This window comes from Protopterus annectens, chromosome 9.part0 (assembly GCF_019279795.1).
Source record: "Protopterus annectens isolate FY-2018-M chromosome 9.part0, PAN1.0, whole genome shotgun sequence".
Classification (NCBI taxonomy): domain Eukaryota; kingdom Metazoa; phylum Chordata; order Ceratodontiformes; family Protopteridae; genus Protopterus; species Protopterus annectens.
Window position 1 is genome coordinate 318,963,012 of NC_056743.1, and position 27,819 is coordinate 318,990,830.

At 45.5% G+C, this 27,819-nt stretch overlaps 1 protein-coding gene across 1 annotated transcript in view; it reads left to right on the plus strand.

The window, feature by feature from the left end:
- Positions 1-27,819, plus strand: part of ZZEF1 (zinc finger ZZ-type and EF-hand domain containing 1) — a gene marked incomplete in the record, with an annotated part of 3,903,331 nt that overhangs the window by 279,761 nt on the left and 3,595,751 nt on the right. Inside the window, 1 exon segment of the mRNA XM_044082903.1 lies at positions 24,262-24,472. Coding sequence (XP_043938838.1) covers positions 24,262-24,472 — 211 coding nt within the window.

A 27,819-nucleotide genomic window follows, 5' to 3' on the forward strand; every position in this document is an offset into this window, starting at 1 on the left:
TCAATAAAGGATAGTAGGGCTGTGGCATTACCATGGAATGGTCGAAACCCATGTTGACAGTTAGCTAGAGATTGTGGCTTAGTAGGTGATTAAGTAATTGTTTGTGGATACATTTCTCCATTATTTTTCAGAGGAGATAGTAGCCATGGGGCGGAAGTTGGAATACTCAGTAGAGTCACCTCCTTGAATAGAGGGATAATATGAGAGATTTTCCACAGTGATGGAATAGTACTTTCTTTTACGGTTCTGTTGATCAGTATGGAGATGGGGTAGGCTACAGCTTTAGCACCTACTTGGAGGTATTCTGCTGGTAATTTGTCAGCTGAGGGGGTTGAGGGCTTTAGTTTTTGAAGCAAGGACAATATATAAGAGGTTGGTATAGGTTTTAGTTGAAATGGAGGGGGAGGGGAGTTTAGGGTTTGTAGTTTGGAGGTATCAGGGCATTGTTGTTTGGCTAGCTTTAATATGGCTGAAGTAAAGAAGGTATTAAACGCATTAGCTGTTTGTAGTGGGTATTCAGGGTTAGAGCCTAGTGGATTTGGTGTGGCAACTTTGCCTGGGGATAACAGCATGTTAATAGAGGACCAAAATTTATGTGGTTGATTAAGGGATGAATGTTGAAGCTGTGTATAAAAGTTTTTTTTATCTTGTAGAATGGCTTTTTCAGATGTTCAGAGACAATTATGTTTTTACCTACACAGAACAAAAGAGGATCAGCTATTTGTTTCCTTTGCACAAAATAAGTTGGGTGAATCCGATACAAAGGTAACTCTAGCTAGACGGTTGACAGATTGCCTTTCAGTTTGTCTAGAATAAATTGGATCACCCCTTACCAAGACCATTAAAGACTCATTCAACTAGATTTATGGCAACTTGCACTGTATTCCAGTCTAGAGCCTCTATGCACGATGTATGTGTGAGTGCAACTTTGTCAAATCCTCCTACCTTTATCACTCCTTACAAACTAGATCTGGTCTCGAGGGGAAGAGCAGCTTTTGGCTCACTTGTACTCAGGAATTTCCTTCCTTAGAGTTCACTCAGGAATTTATTTAGCTGGAGACTGTCTCATCAGTTGAGGAATGAATGAAAATTGACAACGTCAGATAAATAAGTTATGTACCTACCATAACGTTGCATATGTGTGGTCCATTTTCATTCTTCCTCTACTTCCCACCCTCCATTTCTCATAAATGACTTCTGGAGGAATGGGACTCATAGGGATACCATATGTCCATTTTGTTGAACACCAGTTATGAATTATTTTCTAGTTTCTCTCTGTCAAGCTGTAAATAGGATCTGAGAGATGTTAGGGATAGTGCATTATGGGAAGTAAAGGAGCTTGAGAGTTTGTTGGAGGCCATAAGCTAGTGTAATGGCCGAGTTGGATCAGAGTATCGGATCTGAACCCATCAGTTGAGGAAGAATGAAAATGGACAACACAGATGGAACGTTATGGTAGGTACATAACTTCTTTTTTAATAAAACCCAATTGATGTGGGTCCAAGGCAGTAAGGATGTTCTTCATCTCACATTGCTGCAGTCCTTACATATGGGGTAGTCCGCTGTCCTCGGTCGGCCCGAATACCAAAGTATTAGGCTGATCGCCGGTCATGGCGCCAGATCTGACATCAGAGCCGCCAGGGTATAAAAGCGCATGACCGACGCCATATCCTCAGTCTTTTTGCCGCATGGTCCGATGCAGAAGCAGCGTTGCTAGTGCCGCTCGGCTCTGAAATTTTCGATTCTGAGTTTCAGACCGAAACCAAGTTGGCTAAGTACTCGCTAGAATATTTTTGTTTTTCTTGCCTCAGTTAATTCCGGATGTCAGAAAAAGTGAATAATTGTATTTCTTGTGGGAAACAGATAACGATAGGGATTATCACTTTGCATTCCTTGTTTGGGACCGGATCACGACGTAGTCGGGTGTCTGTTTTGTGCTAGGTTTAATAAGCGCACTATAAAAAGAAGGTTAGATTGTGCTAGGTTAGTCTTTGGTAAGCGGTGTAATTATAATATGCCGCCGGATCCTCCGACGCCTCACCTAAGAAGCGCAAAGACAAATCCTTGAAACCTAGACAGGTTGATTCGTCCGCTCGACGCCGGTCCTGCAGAAACTACAGTGGAGCAGGTGGATCCGCTGAAGTTTCTGTTGAGTCTCAGGGGGAAACTTTGATTTTGCAGGATGTGGCCTCACAGGAGTCAGGTCAAGCTGAAGGGGCCTCTCAGGTTACTGTTCTCCCTTCTATGCCTAAGGTGGTTAGGCCTTCTGCTACTATTTCTAAGGCTTCTTCTAAGGGCAGGTCTGTTTTGCCTTCCTCTGGTGTCCCTCCAGGTACTTCAGGGTCTGTGCCTAAAAAGCACATGCTTAAAATGGCAGAAGATTTGATTACTTTAATAGAGGTTCTATGCCCCCTCCTGATAAGAGGCCTAGGGTGGAGCCAGAGTTGGAAAGTTTGGATCAGGCCTCAGATGACTCAGACTCTTCTGCTGAAGATATTCAAGATTTTCCCCCTTATTTGGATTCTGATGCAGAGGATTCCACTCCTTCTGCTTCTCCTCCAGAGGATTTTTCATTTTCAGAAACCCTGCATTCCATGAGGGAGCATTTTAAGTGGGAAGGACAGGATTTCTCTGATTCACGGAAGAGGCTTAGGGAATTCTTGTTTTTACCACAGCATAGACCCTTGGCTATACCTCCTGTTTTGGATGTTGTTCAAGATGTTTTCTCGGAGGCTTCCCTTAATCCAGATTCTTTGCCTCCTGCGCCAGTTAAACCAGACAGGTATTACAGGGTGCCTGAGGCTCATAAATTTCTGTATAAGAGTCCTAGGGCGGACCCAGAAACTATTAGTCAGGGGCCTAAGGGTGTTAGAGCTTCTGTTGTAAAGAATCCGGTTCCTCTAGATAAGGAAGGTAGAGCTTTGGATAGATGGGGTAAGAAGGTGTATACCTCTTCTACTTTAGCAATGAGGGCTTTAAATTGCCAGTTTCATATGTTGAAATATCAGAATTTCCTCCTTTCTCAGCTAAAATCTAAAGTGGATGCTTTGGCAGAGGGCATAGAGTGTAAAGAATTGCAAGATTTAGTACATGTCTCTGAACAGGTGTGTAAGCATTCTTTGCAGTGTGGTTTTGATGCTGTACAGGCCTCTTCTAGGGTGGCTGCCACTGGTTCAGTTCTTCGTAGGCACACCTGGCTTAAGGATCAGAATTTGTCCGAGCATGTTAAAACTAGAATTCTGGATGCCCCTTTACAGTCTGAAGTTTTGTTTGGTCCCCCTGTGGAGTCGGTTTTGAAGAAAATGGAAGACAAGGCTAAGTCCATGCAGACTGTTAAAGATTTTTTGCTGGTGCAACCTCCAAAGTTTAGTAGAAATTGGCCTACTAAGGGGTGGACCTACCCTTCTTCTGATTCTCAGTCTAGGGGTAGATCTAGACGTGGCAGGGGCAGAGCTCACAGTACATTCAGGCCTAGAACTTGGAGTTCACCTGCACAATCTGCAGGTGAGGGCAGGGGCCAGTCCTTTCGAAACAGGCCCAATGACCTGCATTTTCAGCTGCCAGATTCTTCTTCCCTGGCAGCTCCTTTGGGAGGAAAGTTAGCACTCTTCAAGCAAAACTGGCTTTTAGTCACCCAGGACAAATGGGTATTGGACATTATAAACCGAGGCTACAAGTTCTATTTCCATACATTGCCTCCTTTCAAAGGCATGCCAGACGTTCCTCCTCGGCAAAGGATAGAGGCCCACAAGCAGATTTCTTTACTTCTTCAAATAGGAGCTATACAGCCAGTTCCTCTGTCAGAAGTGGGACTAGGATTTTATTCTCGCCTGTTTCTAGTACCAAAGAAAGGGAACACGTGGAGACCAATTTTGGATTTATCTATCCTCAACACTTATCTGGACATTCCAAAGTTCAAAATGCTGACGTTACAACAGCTTTTACCTCTGTTGGGAAAAAGATCACTGGATGGTAACTCTGGATCTCAGAGGCTTATCTTCATGTTCCTATCAGGCCCAGTTGCAGGAGGTACCTGCTGGCTGGAAATTTACATTATCAGTTCTCTGCATTGCCCTTTGGCTTATCTACTGCGCCCAGAGTGTTCACGAAGGTTCTGGCTCCAGTGATAGCCTTTTTCAGGTTAAGAGGAATACAGATTTATCCTTATTTGGACGATTGCCTGATTATTGCACAACACAAAGACGAACTTCTGCATCATCTACAGCATGTGATGGTAGTGTTAAGATGCCTAGGGTATTCTGTGAACGAAACAAAGTCCAGTCTAGTACCCTCTCAGGACATGTGCTTTCTGGGTGTGAGACTGAATACAGCTTCCCAGATGGCCTTTTGACCCCGGACAAACAAAGAAGCCTTTCTCTTTATTTCCATCAAATGTCTCTACAGTCCAGGCTGACTGCAAGGACAGTCCTTCAAGCCTTGGGGTTCATGGCATCTTGTATTCTGGTGCTTCCCAATGCCAAACTGCATATGAGGAAGCTTCAATGGTATCTCAAAATGTATGGACACAACACTGCCAAGATCTAGACACTGTCATTCAGATAATACCTTGCATTCAGAAAGAATTTTTGTGGTGGGCTCAGGAATGTCACCTAAACAAGGGACTCTCTGTGACCCGACCAGAGGCGAGTCAGATTCTAACGACAGATGCCTCGGACAAGGCTTGGGGAGCACACCTCAATGGAAAATGGGTGCAAGACACGTGGCCTGTCAGACTTCAACATTTGCATATCAACTTGAAGGAGATGTTAGCAGTCCAATTTGCATTGATGGCTTTCAAGGATTTACTTCACCCAGGACAGGTGTTGATTCAAACAGACAACACTACTGTCATGTGGTACATCAACAAGCAAGGGGAACCCATTCGCACCCTCTTTGCAGGCAAGCGATGATTTTGTGGGAGACTGCTCTCAGTTTACACCTCAATCTTCAGGCAAGGTTTCTACGAGGAGCACAGAACTCCTTAGCGGATGTGTTGAGCAGACAAATTGTGGATCCTCACGAGTGGAAACTGGATCCTCATGTGTTTCAAAAGTTGACAGTGTTATGGGGACTCCAGACATAGATCTGTTCGCTTCTCCACTAAATTACCAGTTGCCAAAGTTTTGCACAAAAATGTTTCATCCCACAGCTTGGAAGGTGGATGCTCTATCATTCAGTTGGAGCAATCTTCATGTCTATGCCTTTCCACCTCTGCCTCTCATTCCCAAGGTACTCCTGAAGGCCAGAAAAGACAAGCCATCCATGATTCTGATAGCTCCGGATTGGCCTCGACAGCATTGGTACCCACTACTGAGGAGTTTGGCACGGAGCCTCCATGGCCTCTGCCTTTGATTCCGTGATCTTTGTCTCAGGAGGGCAATCACTTCCTCAATGTCAAGATTCAGTCTCTGCATCTCACAGCCTGGCATATTCTGTTTTAGACCCTGGAGGGTCTCAGCTTCCACAACAAGTTTTGAATGTTATTTTGGAGGCCAGAAGGCCTAGTACAAGGAAAGTTTACACTGATAAATGGAGGAGATTTTTCTTTGGAGCAAAGCGAAGGACTTTGATGTTTCCAAGCCTGATTTAAGTGTTTCTCTTCAATATCTTACTGAGTTATTGGACAAGGGTTTGTCTTTCTCCTCGATAAAGGTTCATGCTGCAGCCATTTCTGCTCACTATGACTGTGACCCTCCTTTATTTTCCCATCCTTTGTTTAAGCAATTTCTTAGAGGGGCAAAGAACATAAGACCCCCACGAGAGCTCCTACTCCTGCTTGGGATCTCAATTTTGTGTTGGAAAAGCTTACTCTACAACCTTTTGAGCCTGCAGCTACGGCCGAGTTAAAGTATTTATCATGGAAGACTGCTTTTTTGTTGGCCATTACCTCTGCAAGAAGGGTTTCTGAATTACAGGCCCTTATGGCAGTGGAACCTTTCCTGATTTTTCATAAGGATAGGGTATCTTTGCGTACTAATCCTTCCTTTATGCCTAAAGTGGTTTCTAGTGTGGCCTTGAACCAAACTATTCATTTGCCTACTTTTTATGCAAACCCCCAAAATAAAGGGGAGAAGATTTTGCATACTTTGGATATTCACAGGCAGTTACGTTATTATTTGAGCAGAACCAAGGGGTTCAGGCGGTCTCAGCAGTTTGTTTCTTTTGCTTTGGGTTCTCAGGGAAAACCTGTTTCAAAACAAACCATTTCTAAATGGATTGGGTTTTGTATTTCTTTCTGTTATTCCCATCATGGTAAGGAGATTCCGGCTGGAATCAGACCTCATTCCACTAGAGCTACTGCCACTTCTACTGCCTTTCTAAGGGGGGTAGCTACAAAAGATATTTTGGAAGCAGCCACTTGGAGTTCAGTACATACTTTTTCCAAGCATTACCACCTTCCTCTTTATTCTAAGTCTAGGGCTGGATTTGCCACTGCAATATTACAGGGCATTTTAGCAGCCCCTAATGCTTTATGATTTTGCCATCCTCCCTTTACCTCTGCTTTGGGATTCTACCCATATGTAAGGACTGCAGCAATGTGAGATGATGAACATAGTACAGTTTTGTACCTACCATAAATGTAGATGTTCAAGATCCACATTGCTGCAGTCCAATTTACCTCCCTCCTTCCCTCTGTAGTTTGGCATGGTTATATGGTTTGGGTGATGGTTGTTGTTGGGCATGTTTTGGGAGGTATCCTGTTTTTGGGCTGTGGCCTTTCTTTTTAGGGCCTTCTGACATCTGGGGCAAGAAAAGACTGAGGATATGACGTCGGTCATGCGCTTTTATACCCTGACGCTCTGATGTCAGATCTGAGCGCCCATGACCGACGTCAGCCTAATACTTTGGTATTCGGGCCGACCGAGGACAGCGGACTACCCCATATGTAAGGACTGCAGCAATGTGGATCTTCGAACATCTACATTTATGGTAGGTACAAAACTGTACTTTTTTTTAAAGTCTGTATGTAAGAAGTCTGATATAGCATCATAGGAGGTTACTAAGTTATTGGCCCTGACGCCTTTATAAGCCTAGCCAAGAGTTTAGCCCTTGTTTAGACAAATCAGCACCCAGAACCCCTGTCCTGCAGGGACACAGGTGGAATCCCAGGAGTATATTTTCTGTTTCCCATCCAATTATCCAGGTTGTGCTTAAAAAAAATGATAATGAGGTACTCTGCTTGACGTGGAGAGGGAGTCTGTCCCATGGACACAAATCTGTCCCACCAAGTCCTATTGATCTCACAGATCAGGTTGAGGTCGCTCGTGCAGGTTGCTCGAGTGGAGCTTGACTTGTGGATATGCTGCAAGTCCCATCAAGGTGGGGTCTGAGATTGCTTTATATGCCAGACAGAGGTCACCTCTGAGGAGTCTGTATGAAACTGAGTAGAGGGACAGGGCCTTTAGCCAATCTGTGTGGGGTAGATGTTTGAGGCCATGGATTCTCCTGGTGAGGAACCTCTGTGGTCTCCTCAGCTGCCTCATTTGCTTTGTGAGGTATATGCCGAAGGGGGCATTGTACTCAATCATTGGCCTTATAAGGGAAGAATACAGGGCTCTTATGACCTCTTTGTCCCTGGATGTTACTCTTACTTATGAGGTGGGCCATGTAGAAAGCTTTCCGTACAATGGAAACAACATGGTGGTCAAAAGTCAGGTTGCTATCAACCAGGGTGCCCAAATCCCTCACTACTGATTGTGTACTCTAGGATGTTGTTATTAATGTGATAATATGTAAGGACATCACTCTCCCCAAAGGGGATGATGATGCTTTTTTTGTCATTCAGCTTGAGGCCATTGAGTGAGACCCTCTTGCAAGACCTCCACATCTCTTGGGGAATTGCTGACTGTGCCCAGCTTGCAATCATCTGTAAACCTGGTCAGCCGTATCCCACTGGTTTTGGCCTGCACCTCAGAGAAGTGTATCCCGAATAACAGAGGCCCCAAGAATCATCCCTGGGGTTACACAGCTTGTTATGGGTCTACTGCTTGAGGTGGCTTCCCCTATTTTGATTGGTGGGTTCCATTAGTGAGCCAGATGTTCTTTGTGTTTCACTGTTGCAGTCATCACATTTGGGTTATCTACTTGCAGTAGCCCTCAGTCGCCCTGATTATCAAAGTCTTGGGTCCTGCGTCAGTTGCTGTCTCATCTTCCATGACGTCAGGTAGTCAGGGGTAAAAAGCATGCAGCCAACGCCATTACATCAGTCTTTCTTGCCATGTGGTGCCCAAAGCAGAAGCAGTTCGCAAGTGCCGGTCGGCTGACTCCTGAAATTTTTGTTTTCGAGTTTCAGAACCGAAGTCTTCAACTAAAGCCAAGTACCCAGTTGGGAAACTTTTTCTTGCTCTAAACCGATGTCAGTAAAAGTCAGTAATTGTATTTCTTGTGGAAAGCAAATACCTCATAAAGATTTTCATTCGTACTGTATTCCTTGCCTAGGCCCTGACCACGACGTTCCTCACTGTCGGTTTTGTGCCTTATTTAAACAACGAACTATTTGTTGCCTCTATATTTACATTTCAAAATATTTTGGTACTCTGTTCAATTATCCAGGTATGGCTTCAGTAAGCCAGCCGACTGCCGACATTCTGAAAAAACGCAAAGATAAAGACAAAGACAGGCTGCCTAGGTACAAAGCTGCCGATGACGCTTCTCCTAAGCTAGTCGCCAGTTCGCCGGTACTCAGTGAGGCACTTTCGCAGCCCCTGATACCCGCTACTTCAGATTTGCAGGCCTCTACTGAGACCCATTTGGAGTCCGGTATGCTGCGAGATGCTTCAACTGTGGAACCTGCGGATGTCTCTACCTTGGATGGGTCCAGAGCCGCTGTGCAGGCACCGGCTTCTGAGGGTGTATTCAGACCTACTGACGTGCATATTAAACCGACGCCATCTTCTTCAAGACCTAAAACTCGATCCATGCCTAGTAAACCGACTCCCAGACCGCATGGTTAGGTCTCTATTGCCTAAAAAAGAAATGATAAGAATGGCTAAAGACCTTATTACCTTAATCGGGGGAAGCCAACCTCCCCCCTCTAAGAGACCTAGGACTGAATTTGGTTATTATTCTTCTGATCAGGATTCTGAAATTTCAGTTTCTTCTGATGACCAAGATTTACCCTTATCTACCTATGAGGATTCTGATACAGAGGACTCTATTCCCTCTGCTTCCTCTCCAGAGGATTTCTCTTTTGGTGAAACCTTGCATACTGTTAGGGAGCATTTTTGCTGGGAATGCCAGGATTACTCTGATTCTAAAAAGAGGCTTAGGGATTTCTTACTCCTGCCCCAACACAGACCTTTAGCTATCCCTCCTGTACTGAACATTGTTGGTGATGCCTTTTCGGAGTCCAGCTTGGCCCCTGACTCCTTACTTCCTGCTCCCAAAAAACTAGACAGGTATTACAGGCTTCCTGACTCTCACAAGTTTCTCTTTAAAAATCCTACTGCAGATCCTGAGACCATTTCACAGAGACCCAAGGGCATAAAGGCTACTACTGCCAAAAATCTTACCCCCTCTGATAGAGATTCCAGGATGCTGGATAGATAGGGTAAGAAGGTATACACTTCTGCAACCTTGGCCATTAGGGCCTTAAATTGCCAATTTCATATGTTAAAGTTTCAGCAACATATTATTGGATTGCTTAAACAAAAAATGATGTTGATTCCTGACTGTGCTGAAAATAAGGATTTACAAGATTTAATGCATTCTGCTGAACAAGTTGGAAAACCTACTTTGCAGTGTGGTTTTGATTCACTAGAGGCATCTTGCAGGGCTTCTGTTACTGCGTCTGTACTTAGAAGGCATGCTTGGCTTAAGGAGCAATCTTTGCCAGATCATGTTATGCAAACTGTTAAAGATTTCCTGCAAGTGCAGTCTCCAAGATTAAGTAGGCATTGACCCTCTAAGAATTGGTCCTTTCCTGCCTCTCAGTCCAAACCCAGAACCAGCAGAACACTCGGGCTTCAGTCCCAAGGTATGCACAGGACTAAGCAGTGGGGGGCTCCCACTTCCAAAGCAGGGAGTAGTAAGATCCCCCCTTATGGTAAACTGTCTCAGTGACTTAACTTTAAAACTTCCAAGCCTTCTCAACTGACTGCTCCTTTAGGGGGAAGGATTGCTCTGCAGGCAAAAAACTGGGAACTCCTTACCCAGGACAAATGGGTTTTAAATATAGTATCTGAAGTAGGCAGACTTCATTTGTCTGCAACCTGTGGGTATCGGATCCGACCTCGGATCCGAGCCGGCATTTCAAAAGCTTTAGGCTCCGAGCTCCTAGCTCCTCCCTCTTACCCATAACCCCTTGCCAAGCCCTGACTGACCTCAGATTTCGTTTGCCGCTTTCAAGTTGCGACGGATTCAGAGCTCCTAGTACAGATAAGCTGTTTTTGACAGAAAAATTTTCTAAAACTTTAACCTTTTTAATTTTATTAGTTTGCAGTGATTGTGTTAGGCTTTTTTCTCTCTTTAGTTTAAACTTTTCACGGGTTTTGCGTAGTTTGTGTGTGTGTGTTTGTTTGAGGCCTGTTAGGGCTTAAAATGTCTGAAGCCCATAAGGCTGTATTCTCCAAATGTACTGAGTGTGGTCATAAGCTGTCCCCAGCGGATGGCCACACTGCGTCAAGAATGCTTGGGGGTTGAACACCTGTCATCTGGTTGTACCATTTGTGCAGGGTTCAACCCGAGCTTTGAGGAGCGGAGGTCGGCTGGTGCTGGCGGGACTTCTCCCTCCAGATACCGCTCGCTTCTGCCCTTCTACTCAGCAAGCTGTTGCTGTGGGCTCTCCTCCTCCGGCTGGGACTCAACCTCCCTCTAAAATGCCGGAGGAGAGAGTCTTCTAGGAGAGAGAAGGAAGGAGGCACAGGAGAGGCACCACAAGCGGAGAGAAACCTCCAGTTCGCTCCTCCATCTAAGCGGGCCTCCCTGTGCCTTCTAGCTTTCCTCCTCCTCGGCTCCACTCCCTCGGTTCTCTCCTGGGCCCGAGGAGGAGGCTAGCCTTCAGTGAGGTCCCCGAGGCGGCTCTCTAGGTCCGCTTCGTGGCCTCCACCAGATCCACATTCTCCATGAGTGAAGCAGATATGGACCGGATGATGAGGAAATTCATCCAGGCCCAAATGCAAATGGAGTGCTCCTAGCCCCCACATCCGGGAGGGGCTTTGACTTTTTCCCTTTGGCTCCTTCTCCGACCCATACCATGGGTTCGAGCTGGCGCCGGGCAGAGTTGGATCCAGGGGTGGGTCGGATCCGATAGGTCGGCGCACTCGGATCCGTCCCATCCCTTGAGTGCTTGGTGCCGGACCCGACCTCTCGGAGCCGAGGACCGAGCCTCGGATCCGAGGGAGCTGGTGTTCGGCCCCCTAGGTCGGAGCACACTCTCGGATCCGACGGTCTGCTCCGCCCGATCCGCGCCGGATCCGAGGGGGGTTGGCTCGGGTTTAGAGAAGCTGGCTCCCGGCCTTTGACGTAGTGGAAAGGGCACTGTTGAGGACTTCCGGACCCCGCCCCTGCCATGGCTCCATCCCGCACTCCCTTGCAGTTGGGCCAGGCCCCACCAGCCGGTCCCAGGGACAGCCCGCCTCGATGTCCCAAGTAGTTCCCTTGGAACATCCAGCTGCGGAAGAGTACTCCTCGGACAGCTCCCGAAGTACCGAAGCGTAAGTGCAAAGGAGGCACATGGACTCCCGAGTCCATTACAGAAGACACAGACTTGATGAAGGGAGGCTCCCAAGGTCACCCCTGAAGACGCCTCATTTGGAAACATTATGGAAATGTTGAGGATCGGGGTGGTCTGCCCCAAGGCCTCCTCAGACGAGTCTGTGTTCTTGGAGGCATTCGAGGCGGCCCTTCTACCTCTTGGGTGTCCCTCCTGCCGACCCTCCGTGGACCTTATATCCATCAGAGCGTGGAAGGATCCGGACACCGCTGAGCCTGTACCTAAGCGCCCGGATCGTATCCTTTCCTCCGGGCGGACCGCACTCACTGGAGCAAAGGCCCCAGTAGATGCCATGATGATGGCTGCAGCCACTAAGAGGAGTTGGCCCAGGAGAGTCCTCTATGCATCCTCCGGGCAAGGAGTCCCGATGGATCGCATTGGGAAGCGAGTTTTCAGTTCAGCAACCTTCTCTTTGAGAGCTGAACTACATGGCACACGCCATCAGGATGCAGCGGGATCTGATTAAAGAATACGCTGCATCTCCCAGAGTCCATGTCGAGTGAGGATAAACAGGTATACTCCACTGAATGGCCACTCAGATCAGTTTCGAATACATCTATGCGGCTGCTTTCTCACGCCACGGAGGGAGCTGAGCCAGCGGAGCAGGCCTAGTCATGAGGCGACAGGCCTGGCTCCGCCACTGTGATTTTGCAGAGCCCTTCAAGGCACCTTCGCGAATGCCCCTTCGATGGTTCTGCCTTGTTTGGCAAGACTGTTCGCGAAACATTAGTCCAGAGCGAGAAGGACGGAAGACGCTGTCTGCCGGAGTCCGCTTCTCAGCTCCCCAGAGGTCCTTTTCAAGAACCAAAAGGGACAGAAGAAGATGTGGTTCCGAAATCGAGCAGTCCCAACCTGCTCCGGATAACCAGTCCTTCCGTGGCAGAGGAGGACGGGGAGGTCGCCGTCCTAGAGGCAGGGGGGCTCCTAGCAACTTTGGGTCCAGAGAACCTTTCTCTGATAGGCCCACGCAGCAGCCCTGAAGGGTTGCCCGGCTGTCCATCTCTGGAGGCAGTCGGGGGGCATTTTTCGAGGCACCTGACTTCTTGGGAGTCCATCACAACAGACCGTTGGGTGCTTCGTGTGATATCCAGAGGTTATACAATTACCGGATGGTCACCCTTCAATCTATACTCCCCCTCTTGAGGGAGAACGACTGGATGTGCTCCATCGACCTCAAGGACGCGTACTACCACATTCGCATGGACAAACGGTCCAGGAGGTTTCTTCGCTTCCGGCTGGGAGCCAGTCATTATCAGTTCAGGGCCCTTCCCTTTGGTCTCACCTCAGCCCCCAGGGTGTTCACCAAGGTCTTAGCTGTTGTAGCGGCCCACCTGAGGCTCCAGGGATTACAGGTCTTTCCGTACCTGGACGACTGGCTCCTGACAGCATCATCAAGGCATCTTCTGTGCTCAGCCAGGGACTACTTTCTTCAACTAGCCCCAAGGTTGGGCATCACTGTCAACTGGGAGAAATCTTTGCTGCACCCCACACAAGTTATAGATTTCATAGGAGGAAGGCTAAACACCAGGTCAATGCGAGCCTTCCTCATTCCAGACAGAATTGCCAACCTGAAGTGTCATGTAGCAGCGGTCCTGCAACCATTTCCGACTGCAGCTTCGGTCCTGAGGGCCCTAGGTTCGATGGCGGCAGCTATCCCGCTTCTTATTCATGCGCTTCACGATGGTTCTTCAATGGACCCTTCAGGTTCAGTGGTCCCCTCTCAGTTCCCTCTCAACTCTCCGATAGCGGTCAGCAGAGCGTGCAAGGATTCCCTTCTTTGGTGGCTTCTGTCTCCGGAGCCCCTGACAGGGAGACCTTTTTGTGCTGCTTTTCCCCGAGCCACAGTGACCACGGACGCTTCCTGCCTCGGGTGGGGGCATTCTGCGGAAAGATTGTCCAAGGCACGTGGAACCCCGCAGAGACGCTGCTGCATATAAATGTCCTGGAAATGAGGGCGGTGCTCCTAGCGTTGCAAGCACTTCACCACGTTCTTCCTTCAGGGACTATTGCGATTCAGACAGACAACATGTCGGTAGTCTGGTACATCAACAAACAGGGAGGAACCAGGTCCTATCCCCTTGTCGAGAGGCCATGAGAGTCTGAGAATGGGCAATTTCCACCAAACGCTTTCTGGTAGCAACGCACATTCCGAAAATCCAACATTTTTTGGACAAACTCAGTCGCACCATTCTGTCACCTCACGAGTGGTCTCTCAATCCTCAGGTAGCGAAGAAGATTTTTGCGTTGGGGCAACCCTGTTGCGATCTTTTGCCTCTCCCTCAAACGCCAAATGCGACAATTTCTTCGCTCTGCTTCCCCACCAGGAATTCGAGATGCTGGTGCATGCTTGGCCTCGGTCTCCTTTATGCCTACCCTCCACTACCTCTGATGCAGAGGCTTCTGCAGAAAGCCAACAGTTTGGGGAGCAGAATGATTCTCATTGCCCGTTCTGGCCTCGTCAACCCTGGTTCCCCTTTGTATGGTCTCACAAAATCAATCCACCCTGGATTCTGGATCCGATTCCGGATCTCATCTCCCACCCTCTGGGAATTTCGGTTCCCAATCTACACACCCTGAAATTGACAGCTTGGCTGCTCCAGTTCCATCCTTGATTAGGACTCCCGGTATCTCGCCACCGGTCAAGGCCATTTTAGTGGCAGCTCATAAACCTTCCACCAGGCAGGTTTATCGGAGTAAATGGAAGAGATTCTCCATTTGGGCGGTTCAGAGAACTTTGGATCCTTTCTCAGCACCTATGTCAGCAGTGCTGGATTTTTTAACAGATCTCTTTCATCAAGGGGCAAGTTCTTCCACGATTAAGGTACAATTGGCAGCCATCTCAAGATTATCACATTGGTCATGAGACGGCTCCCCTCATGACGGCTAAATTGTGCAAAACCTTTCTCAAAGGGATTTTTTTTTTTTTATTGAGGCCTCCAGTCAAGGAGATTGTACCACCTTGGGATCTATCCTTAGTTCTGCAAGCCCTTACTGCTCCTCCCTCCGAGCCTGCAGCTTCTACAGATCTAAAGTACCTTTCCTGGAAGACTGCCTTCTTAGTAGCTATCACTTCAGCCAGAAGAGTGTCTGAACTTCAGGCTCTATGCATCAAGCCGCCTTACCTTTCTTTCTTTCCAGATAGGGTGTGCCTCAGGACCAATCCATCTTTTCTTCCGAAGGTCTCTTCAGAATCTAATATCAACCAGTCAATCAATTTACCTGTGTTTTTTCCCAAGTACTCAAACAAAGGAGAATACAAATTACATTCTTTGGATGTTCATAGACAATTACGATTTTTTATTCACAGAACAGCTGGTCACAGGCAATCAGATCAGCTGTTCATCTCCTTTGCTAAATTTGCTTTGGGTAAAGCAGTGTCTAAAGTTACACTATCTAGGTGGATTGCTAATTGTATTCTGCAGGCTTATGACACTTCAGGTAGACCTGCTCCTCAGAAGGTTACGGCTCATTCTACTAGGGCAGTCTCCACGCCAGCCGCCTTTAAGTCCGTGTGTCATTGGATGATATCTGCTGCAGCTACTTGGGCCTCGCCATACCTTTATTTCTCATTATAAAGTGGATGTTATTTCCAGAGGAAGAGCATCCTTTGGCTCAGCGGTGCTCGAACATCCTTCCATGACGCCCAAGATTCAGGTAGCTGGGGACTCTGTCCCACAGGTTGCAGACAAATGAAGTCTGCCTACTTCAGATTTAGAAGTTATGTACTCACCATAACGTTCCATCTGAGTAGGTGACTTCATTTGGATGCAACCATCCCCCCCTCCATCCCCCTGCCCTTTATAGAGCGAGTATTATGCTTTTTTTTTTTTTTCATGTACTGTAGTCAGTATTATTTAGGCAAACTCAATCTGAGGTCAGTCAGGGCTTGGCAAGGGGTTATGGGTAAGAGGGAGGAGCTAGGAGCTCGGAGCCTAAAGCTTTGAAATGCCTCGGATCCGAGGTCGGATCCGATACCCACAGGTTGCATCCAAATGAAGTCACCTACTCAGATGGAACGTTATGGTGAGTACATAACTTCTAATTCCCAAGGATGCAGATTCCACTTCCACACTTTACCAACCCCGAACGGTTGGCCAGATTTACCCCTAAATCAGTGGGCAGCAGCTCAAAAGCAAGTTCTCTCAAGTATAAGGGCTATTTAAACTGTCCCAGAAGAGGAAAGGGGACACGGTTTCTACTAAAGACTTTTTCTGGTGCCCAAAAAAGACAACTCCTGATGTCCTGTCGTGGATCTCTCTATCCTAAACACTTTTTTGGTGATCCCAAAATTCAAGATGCTAACTCTTCACCATTTGCTTCCTATGCTAGGCAAGGATGCCTGGTTGACAACACTAGATTTAAAGGAAGCCTACCTGCACATCCCAATCAGCGAATCTTGCAGAAGATACCTACGCTTCAAAGCAGGCTTCATACACTATCAGTTCTCTGCACTGCCCTTTGGCTTATCTACTGTGCCCAGGGTATTCACAAAGTGCCTAGCTCCAGTCATTGCATTTTGCAGGCAAAGAAATATTCAAATATACCCATACCTGGACGATTGTCTAATTCAGGCAGAAAGCCAGGGTATACTATTGAATCATCTGGCGTTTGTACAAAAAGTGCTAACTTCTCTGGGGTACACCATAAATGAAAAGAAATCACATCTGGTACCCTGCCAACAAATTGTATTCCTGGGAGCAAGCCTGAACACAACTTCCCAGATGGCTTTCCTCACACCAGAGAAACAAGTTCATTTGACAGCTTACTTCAAACTAATGGCCACAAAGACCCTACTGTCTGCACGACAAATACTGCAAGCCTTGGGGTTCATGGCCTCCTGCATTCTCCTAATTCCATATGCAAGGCTACATATGAGGAAACTACAATGGTATCTAAAAAGCCTATGGTGTCAACATTCTCGGGATCTAGAAGCAATGATTCCTGTCATACCTTGCCTACAGTTAGAGTTCCTTTGGTGGGCAGAGACCTGCTACCAAAGGACTGCCATTCACTCTACCCCCTTCCACCCAAACCCTAATAACAGACGCATCAGACTATGCATGGGGGGGCTCACTTGGCAGGGAGGTGCATTCAGGGCAAATGGAACCCAAGTCAAATGCACCTGCATATCAATCAAAAAGAAATGTTAGCTGTACAGAATGCTCTGACAGCCTCAAGGACCACATTCTTCCAGAACAGTTAATGGTAAAGATGGACAACACCACTGTTAAGTGGTACATAAACAAGCAGGGGGGAACCCACTCATACCCTCTCTGCAGACTAGCTATGGCTCTGTGGAACATAGCCTTGAGCTACCAAGTGCACTTACAGGCTCAATTCCTGTCAGGAAAGCTAAATACACTGGCAGATGATCTAAGCAGAAATCTCATGGACTCACATGAGTGGAAACTGGAACCAAAGGCAGTTCAACATGTTGATAAACAAATGGGGGAGCCCAGAGATAGAGCTGTTTGCCTCCCCCCAGAACTACCAATTGGACAAATTCTGCACAAGGACTCCCCACAAACAAGCTTGGAAAGTGGATGCTCTGTCCTTCACCTGGAAAAATCTATCAGTTTATGCCGTTCCTCCTCTGCCTCTCCTCTTAAAGGTACTACTAAAGATCAAACAGAACAAACCAAGGACGGTACTGATTGCACCTGACTGGCCATGCCAACACTGGTACCCCCTCTTGCGCAGTGTGTCACTGCTGACACCATGGCATCTGCCTCAGAACCCTACCCGGCTGTCCCAGCATAAGGGCCAGATTCTGTACCCTCAGCTTCAAACCCTGAACCTGGCAGCCTGGCTAATTACCTGATCTCTCCGTTACCATCCCTCAGTAAACAAGTGTTGGATGTCATTTTGGAGGCAAGGAAGCCTAGTACTAGAAAATCTTATGCTGAAAAATGGAAAAGATTCTGTTCCTGGAACCAAATTCAGGGGATGAGCATAGCAGCTCCTAATTTACCTCAGATTCTTCAATACTTAACTGAGATGCTTCAAAAGGGCCTTTATTTTTCCTCCATCAAAATTCATGCATCTGTCATTTCAGCACATTATAATTCAGAGCCACCCCTCTTCTGTCATCCACTGCTGAAGCAATTCCTCACAGGGGCCAAAAACTTAAGACCGCCCAGGAGAGCCTCTACTCCAGCCTAGGACCTTAACTTTGTATTGGAAAAGCTCACTTTACCTCCCTTTGTGCCAGCTGCAAATGCAGAGTTGAAATTCCTTTCTTGGAAGGCAGCCTTCCCTTTAGCCATCACTTCAGCAAGAAGGGTGTCTGAATTACAGGCCCTTATGGCAGTGGAGCCTTTCATCATCTTTCATGCGGACAGGGTGTCCCTCAGGACCAACCCCTCCTTCATGCCCAAGGTAGTATACAGTGTGGCTCTTAATCAGTCCATTCATTTGCCAACCTTCTTTTCTAATCCACAGAACAAAGGGGAATGGATACTGCACTTTTTAGATGTACACTAACAACTTAGATTTTACTTGGACAGGACTAAACGTCTCAGGAAATCTCAACAGCTGCTGGTGGCATTTGAGGCAGAGGGGAAGGCCATTTCAAAGCAAACCATTTCTAAATGGATAGGCCATTGTATTAATTTCTGCTGTAAGCACCATGGAAAACTTATCCCACAAGGGATAAAACCACATTCAACCAGGGCTGCATCTACCTCTACAGCCTTTCTCAGAGGTATCCCTACGAGGCACATCCTAGAAGCTGCTACCTGGAGTTCTGGACATACTTTCACCAAGCATTACCATTTACCAGTTTTCTCTAAATCCAGAGCTGGGTTTGCCACTGCAGTCTTGCAGGGCCTTATAGCTGGTCCAAATGCTATCTAAATTCCTCCTCCCATCCTTAGCTTTGGGAATCTACCCAAATGTGATGACTGCAACAGTGAAACACGAAGAACATAGTACAGTTGTGTACACTTACCATAAATGTAGATGTTAGAGTGTATTCACTGTTGCAGGAATGTTAGGACCCTAGTGTGTATGTTGGCTAGCTGTTCCAGAGAGCTGGTGTTTATTATGTCAGAGTCATTGTGCATGCCCAGCATTAGTAGTGTGGGTATTCTAGTTAGTGAAATAATTGAAACCCCCCAAAATAAAGCTGTGATATATATATTTTTTGATGGGCAATTCAGTTAACACATTTAGAAATATTTTTCTGGTCATCAGGGGGCATGGACGATGGACCTACAGCATGCTATAATGTGAAAGTTTATATTAATAGTGATTTGGACCACAGTACAGTATATGGGTCACAGGGAATCAGTTTGAAGATACTGGGGTTTCTGACAAATATTGACACCACCACCCTAACACACATGAGCGCACAGTTTTGAGTAAGCCTGATAAGGGAAAACCATGGTGTGGTAGAAGGGCTGTCTTCTATTGCCTATGTTACCACACAGGTGAGGATCTGTGCACCTCAATCACCATCTTCATATTCTTGGAGAACTGCATTTTTTCCCTTTCATCTTCAGATATAAAATTCTTTGAAAGTCTCTTGTTTCCAGCAAGTAAAATGCTGCAGTGCTTTGAATGTAGTAGGCTGTGACTGTTCAGAAATGTCCTGTCCAGTAAATGACAGAAAATTTTCTTCGTGTTTCATTGGCTTGTGTAAGGCAGTGGCACGTGTGTAGTTGCTCATGACATTGGCTGTCTAGTAGATTGATACCCTTCTGTCCACTCACGTACTTTGCATCCCACTCTGTAGTCATCCAGACAGTTAAAAACTTTGATTGAGAGTGTCTAATATAAGATGTGACCTGTATCTGAAAGTGCAACATTAAAAACATTGCATATTTGTCACTAGAATGTCTATTGGCGATCAATAAATAGGTGTTCTCCATTGTATTAAAAAGTTGTACTGTTTTGTGAAAACCTGTACCGTCTATGCATGGAGCCTCTAATTGCCTTAAATTCTAAGTGAATGTCAGCAGATAACTGAAAATAGGCCTGTAGTACTAGGACATACAAGTACATTAAATTACTGAAGCCAACTTGTCTCTTGGGGAATAATTTCTGAACCTTTTCAAATAATTTTAAAATCAAAATGAGCAGAAATGGGCATGATTACTTAATGGTCTCACCATGCTATAATATGAAGGCATTAGCACTTATAATTCATTGCTGATCACTGAATGCTTAAGTGAAGGCCAACAAAATCTTTCTAAACATCATCCTGAAACATTTATCCCGCAGCTCAAATAACTTTAGTAGTGATGACATGGTTCCTTAGAGCCAGAATTGTGTTAATCAGTATATCTATAATATATATATATATATTTTTAATTCCTATTAAAAAAAAATGTATTCATGTGAGATGTAATGACTTCTAGGTTTGTAACTTTACAGTGTTCATCGTAGTAGTCACTGTTACAGCCCTCACATTTGGGGTGCCTGGCTTGCAAGTAGCCTGACTGGCAGGTCCAACTTCGAGATTTTCCTTCCTACAAAACTATGGCCAAGGCCCTCCCACTAGACTGCAAGTATACGTCATCATCATCATCGTCTTTCGGCTGTTCCCATTAGGGGTCGCCACAGCAGATCAACTGTTTCCATTTCTTCCTGTCCTCTGCATCTTGCTCTGTCACACCAACCACCTGCATGTCCTCTCTCACCGCATCCATAACCTTATCTTAGGCCTTCCTCTTTTCCTGTCACCTGGTAGCTTCATTCTTAGCATCTTTTTCGCAATATACTCCGCATCCCTCCTCAGCACATGTCCAAACCAGCGTAATCTTACCTCTCTGGCTTTGTCTCCAAACCTGGGCTGACCCTCTAATATACTTATTCCTAATCCTGTCTACCCTCATCACACCCAATGCAAATCTTAACATCTTTAACTCTGCCACATCCAGCTCAAACTCCTGCCTTTTTGTCAATGTCACTGTCTCCAACCCATATAACATAGCTGGTCTCACTACCCTCTTGTAGACCTTCCCTTTCACTCTTACTAGTACTAGTCTGTCACAAATCACTCCTGGCACTCTTCTCCACCCACTCCATCCTACCTGTACTCTCTTCTTCACCTCTCTTCCACACTCACCATTACTCTGAACTAGTGATCCCAAGTATTTAAACTCATCCACCTTCGCCACCTCTACTCCTTGCATCCTCACCATTCCTCTATCCTCCCTCTCGTTCACACACATATATTCTGTCTTAGTCCTGCTGACCTTCATTCCTCTTCTCTCTAGAGCATATCTCCATCTCTCCAGGGTCTCCTCCACGTGTTCCCTACTCTCATTACAGATCACAATGTCATCCTCAAACATCAAATCCACGGGGACTCCTGTCTGATCTCGTATTTCAACTTGTCCATATATATTCAAGCTGCAGGAGTGCCTCAGTCATTATCCTCCGTTTCCTTAGAGAGCCATCTTCAGATCTTTCTAGCTGTACAACCTTACATAGCTGTATATTCCACAGCATTGTCAGTCAGTCATGCTTCCAGGATCCAGAGCAGTACCCCACAGATGATTTTTTACCATATTGATACGAGTCTGAATTATTTAATGCCGATTCTGACAGTAGTTCTGATTCAGAAGTTTTTGTTAACCCCAGCATTTGCATTGTACACATGGGAGTAGGTTCACCAAAAAACTACCACAATCTGTATTTGTTTTGGCTGTGTGCAAAATATAATGTGAACTCCTGTTCTCACTCTGTCTGTTTTACCCCAAGGACAATCAGGAGGAGGTGCTTGTTTCTTCAGGAGTTCACATCCAAAAGAGGGGCATGTCCCAATTCCTTACTGCCATGATATCTACCAGGGCCTCTGGGAACCACTCTCTGAAAAAGAAACACTGTAGTAAGAAGCACACAGAGAAGGTTTGAGAGACTGAGTACATCCTATTGGATGACTCCCATTTCCTGGATCCTGCGACCAACACTTTTGCAGCCTCCATTCTTGGTTTGCTTCGGCCGGGGTCTTTGGCATGACTGTTCCACCACACCATCTGCATCTTGCATGTCCTCCTGGACTGACTTTACTGCTGTTCTTCCTGAGGTAAAGCCCCTTCTGTTTCGGAAGCCCATGTTGTCATTACAGAAGAGAGAGATGGGAGCCCTAAGATTAGTTCATATGGAGGTTTCTGGAGATCACTAAGCTGCTGCTGAAGCCATGAACCACAAGACACCAAAGTCAAACCGATAACGATCAGCTTGCTTCAGAATAGTTTGGCCAGGGCATCACTCCCCTCCTCTTTGCAGGCATCCAGTGATCCACTGATTGAACTGGCTCAAGCTTTTTGATTTTCTTTGAAATGCCAAAGGTGTCCTGGGCTCCGTCTAAAAAGATAAGGGTGAATTCTTATTCATCTGTTCAAAAGGATTTGGTTTATCTTTTCATAGAGTGTTTTGTGTTGTAAATGTAAAACAGTGGTAGCCTTTGCTCAGTCCTCTTCTGAAATGCTAAAAAGTGTTTCGTTATTGGTTGGGATTTTTGTTGTGAATATTTCATCTCAAATTACTGTTGTCTCAAGGGATTTGCTGAATATTTTGTTAGAGTAAAGGTGACCAAATGAGAAATTTGTTGCTCAATAGCATTTTAACTCATTTCTCGTTCCTGTTCTCAGCCATGTCTAAGAGGATTTTTTGGTGGTACTACTTAAGTCTTGTTACAGCAATGGACAATTTAAGCAAAAAATGAAATAAAATAAATAAAAATATGTAGACAGCCTTTGATGTGGAGGATGATCCTCCATGCCCTATGCAACCCCTTACATAGTAAAATCTGTCTTGGTTGAGCGACCTCGTATCTGTGGCATATAATGTGCAGTTTTGCTTAATTGCTTTGCTGTTTTAGTGGGGCTTTTTTAAACTATAGGAATCTTTTATATTTTGGTTAGATGGACTTTCTCTGTTATTTCTGCAAGGAACCAGTCTTACTTTGTGACATCTGTTATAGAATGTTTGTATTTGTTGGCTTCTTTGATGTTCCAGATTGCTGTACAGGAGCCTAAGTGATGAGCGTCTGTATCGATTGAGCTCTCCATTAAAATGAAATTAGACCTAGTTTGATGATCTTCATTAAGTTCACTGTTGCTCAGTCCTGAGTACTGGGACATCAGTTGCAGAAGTCATTGGTATATATCCTGACTTCGAGAGCTCCACACTCTTACCCCTTCAGACGTGGTGGGTACCATCCTCTCTGGGATGTCAGGATGTCTCCAGTGTCAAATCTGCTTCTGCTTAGAATACTTTCTCAAAACATTAAAGACTGGGTGTTTCTTCAGGCCAAGTGCTAGGTTTGCTGCAGCCATGCTCCAGGGTTTGTTGTATTTCTGCCAGTCCATTCCATCCATAACCTCTAGATTTTAGAAATTTGACAGTACCAGTACTCAGGATTACTGTATCAGTTATCTAAACAACCTAATTTAACTAAATAGTGTAGATGCGTAAGAACTTACCATAATATTAGATGGCTGAGTAGATCATCGTTGTTGTACTGTCTCTCTCACCATTCCCTGTCTTACTATGGGATATCCTGGGCTGGAGTGGAGATAAATTATCTTTAGTTTATCCTTTTCTCTTTGCATGCCTTGGACTTGGTGAGGTCTAAGTGGGATTTGGGGAGCCCTATTTATGCCGGTCTTCATTTACTGGAGCTCATGATGATTGCTTTTACTGTATACTTAGTCTTTCCATGACCTTAATCCTTAGTATTCTCTGGTCATGGTTTGGCTCCCAGGGAAGAAGGCTCAAATATGGTGTGAGTGGACACCATTTTTGTACTGAAAATGTTTCGACATTCTAGAGAAGAATGCGTCCACCACACCTGGAGGAAGAATGATGCTGAGCTCGGAAAATCTGGCCATATCTCTGGGCCTTCTGAAGATGAAGTCCCAGTAGTTAGGAGTACTGCAGCAGTTGTACAGAAAGTTCCTGCATAGCTGGACTTGCACTTTATTCTGAAGGTGGCACGTAAGAGAAGTTTAATAATTGGTTAAAATGTATTTAGTAAAGAATCCTAGGAAAAAAATTACAGTTCAGAAGTAGAAGCGCTATCCTTGTTTACAGTTACTAACCAGGATGAAATGACTTAGCCAGTGCTCATGATGTACAGGAATAAGGCCCTAGCTACACCCCTGGTGACTCTGATTTGAATAGTGGCTTGGGATTCTGAGGTGCTAACAAGGAAGGAGGGAAAGTTTGGTGTTCGTGTAGGTGTTCCATATGGGGAGGTGTGGTTCATAGAAGGGATTATTCTTTGGATATAGCAGGTGAGCTTGCAAGGTGGGGTGGAAGGGATGTCAAGGAGTAGGTCATAAATGGAAAAAGTCCCTTGGTGGAAGCAGTCAGTGGTACAACCTCCCAAGATGTTAGGTTTCATATTATCCACACCTTTAGAACAGAGATCGAGGGCAATAGGACAGGCTGGTAGACCTGACAGTGATCAGGGCCACTTGAATTGCTAGGAAGAGCGAAGAAGAAGAAGAGCAAAAAAAGTAAAATGACTGTGTATAATTTTTGAATAAGGTATGATGTTTAGATATTAACACATTTCTTTGTATTGTTTAAAGTTGTACAAATAAACATCAAACGTTGCCATAGTGATGGCTGTGATACAAGGATCCATGGGCTGCGAACTGTAGGTTACATAGCAACAAAGAAACAGAAACTGTCTGTGTCCGATGCTTCAGCAATATGGTACCTATCTTTACTGACCTCATTGGTGACTTCTTCATTGGAGACTAACCCTGCATTGGGTCAGACTGTAATACAGAATACAAAGTAAGTAGTATTAATGTTTATGTTCAGGAACTGGTTTCTTTCTGTTTAATATTTATAAGACAATGAACCCTGTGCAGTCCAGACAGTACTGACAGTTTGCCAGAGTTACTGCATTGTTTTTCTTGTGTCTGCTTTTTTTGTGAGTTTCGTCGTAGAAAATCTTCTTGTTAGCAAAATTTTTAACTGTAGTTGATTAGTTAGTGACAGCAACACGTCTTATAAGAAGAATAAATGTTGGACAAAATGTTTCTGCCTTCTGTAGAGCTCTGTTATATAGTGTAGATGTTCTTCGTTTTTCACTGTTGCAGTCATCACACTTGGGCTATCTGCCTGCAGGTAGCCCTGAGTGGGCCTGAATAAAAGCTGGGTCGGATGCTATCACCTCTTCCATAACGTCAGGGGTATAAAATATGCAGCTGACGCCATTACTCCAGTCTTTCTTGCTGAGAAGGAGCCCGAAGCAGTTCGCAAGTGCCGGTCAGCCGCTAGATGAAATTTTCATTTTTCCGAGTTTCAGACCTGAAGTCTTCTAAAGCCAAGTACTCCGTTGGGGATTATTTTTTCTTGCTCTAACCGATGTCAGAAAAAATTAACAATTGTCTTGCTTGTGGAAAGCAAATACCTCGCAGAGATTTTCATTCTTACTGTGTCACCTGTATAGGCCCAGACCACGACTTCCCTAGCTGCCGGTTTTGTGCCTCGTTTAACGCCCGAACCATTCATCATCGGGCTATTTTTGTTGCTAAATTCTTTCTCTCTCATTCTCCGTATCCGTCCGACTACCGATCTTCTGAAAAAGCACAGACAGAGACTGTATAGGTCAAAAACTGCCGACGATACTTCCGTTAAGCTTGTCGCCAGTCTGCCAGTACTCAGTGAGGCACCTTTGCAGCCCCTGATGCCCGATTCTACAGATTCGCAGGCCTCTGCTGAGACCCATTCGGAGTCCAGTATGCCACGAGGTTTCTTCGACTGTGGAACCTGTGGATGTCTCTACCTTGGATGGGTCTGGAGCTGCTGTGCAGACACCGGCTTCTGAGGGTGTATTCCGACCTACCAATATTCATATTAAACCGACAACTTAATTTCCTACTAAAACTACCAAGTTTCTCAGGCCCAGAGTTCGCACTACACCTAGAAAACTTATGTCCAAAGCGCATGCTCATCCTGCTATGCCACAAAAACAAATGCTTAGAATGGCTGAAGACCTTATTACTCTAATTAGGGGAAGCCAGCCTTCCCTTGCCAAAAGACAAAGAATTGAATTTCCTTCTGATTGTACAGACCACGAGTCTGTTACTCTGACCCTTCTGATTACCAGGACATACCCTTATCTACCTATGAGGATTCAGATGCAGAGGAATCCATTCCCTCTGCCTCCCCTCCAGAGGGTTTCTCTCTTGGTGAAACCTTGCATACCTTAAGAGAGCATTTCTGCTGGGAATGCCAGGACTATCCTCAGTCCAAAAAGAGTCAGGGAATTTTTAGATTTGCCTCAGCACAGGCCTCTAGCTATACCCCCTGTCCTGGATATTGTAGACAATGTCTTCTTGGAGTCCAGTCTTACTCCTGACACCTTACCACCAGCTCCTAGAAAAACTAACTGGTACTACAGAGTACCTGATTCTCACAAATTTCTCTTTAAGAATCCTACTGTGGATCCAGAGACTATTTTTCGGGGACCTAAAGGCATTAAGGCTACTACAGCCAAAAACCCTACCCCTTCAGACAGGGATTCTAGAGCTTTAGACAGATGGGGTAAGAAGGTATATACCTCTGCAACTCTTGCCATCAGGGCTTTGAATTCCAGTTTCACATGTTGAAGTACCAGCAACATGTTATGGAACCAATTAAACAAAAAATGGTGTTACTTCCAGATTGTGCAGAATATAAAGATTTACAAGAGTTAATGCATTCTGCAAACCAAGTTAGTAAACATACTTTGCAATGTGGATTTTATGCCTTAGAAGCATCTTGCAGGGCTGCTGTCACTGGGTCTGTACTGAGAAGGCATGCTTGGCTAAAAGAACAAATCTTGCCTGACCATGTCAAAGCAAAATTACTAGATGCTCCATTAATTCAGGAGTGTTTGTTTGGCACAAAAGCAGAAGAAGTTCTTAAAGAGATGGAAGAAGAAGCTAAATCTATGCAAACAGTCAAAGATTTCTTACAGGTGCAGCCAACTAGATTCAGTAGGCATTGGCCTTCAAAAAAATTGGTCATTTCCAGTCCCTCTCAGGCCTTCTCAGTCCAAACCCAGGGGAAACAGACCACCAAGACTACAGTCTCCGGGTATGCAGAGATCTAAACAATGGAGTGTTTCCGCCTCAAAACCAGGGAGTGGTAAGCCACCCCTTATGGAAAAAGTTCACAATGACTTTCCAATTGTCCATCCCAGCCATGCCCAAGTACTTACAACCCTACGAGGAAAACTTGCCCTTCATGCAAAAAAACTGGATGTCCATTACTCAGGACCGATGGGTTCTAAACATTATATCCCAAGATACAGATTCTACTTCCACTGACTGCCAACACCAAGCGGGTTGCCAGACCTTCCTCTAAACCAGTGGGCAGAGGCTCAAAAGCAAGTACTTTCCCTTCTCCATATCGGGGCTATTCAACCTGTTCCAGTAGAACAAAGGGGACAGGGTTTCTACTCCAGACTGTTCCTGGTGCCCAGAAAAGAGAGCTCTTGGCGCCCTATCCTGGATCTATCAATTCTCAACACCTTTCTGGTGGTCCCAAAATTCAAAATGCTTACACTGCAACAGCTTTTTCCTATGCTAGCCAAGGATGCCTGGTTAGTCACCCTAGACTTAAAAGAAGCTTATCTGCACATCCCCTAAAGGGAGTTTTGCAGGAAATATCTACGTTTCAAGGCAGGCTCTATGCAGTGTCAATTCTCTTAACTTCCCTTTGGCTTATCTACTGCACCCAGAGTATTCACAAAATGCATACTGCAGACAGAGAAATATTCAAATCTACCCATTCTTGGAAGATTGCTTGATTCAGGCGGACAGTCAGGAATTGCTACTTCAGCACCTGGCATTTGTAAAAAGACTTCTAACTTCACTGGGGTACACCATCAACAAAAAGAAATCACAACTGGTGCCCAGCCAACAAATTGTATTCTTGGGAGCAAGCTTGAACACAACTTCCCAGATGGCATTCCTCACTCCAGAAAATCAGGTTCATTTGACAAACTGTTTCAAACTAATGCCCAACAAAACCCAGCTATCTGCAAGGAAAATACTGCAAGCCCTAGGGTTCATGGCCTCGTGCATTCTGCTAATTTCATATGCAAGACTGTATATGAGGAAACTTCAGTGGTACTTAAAAAGTCTCTG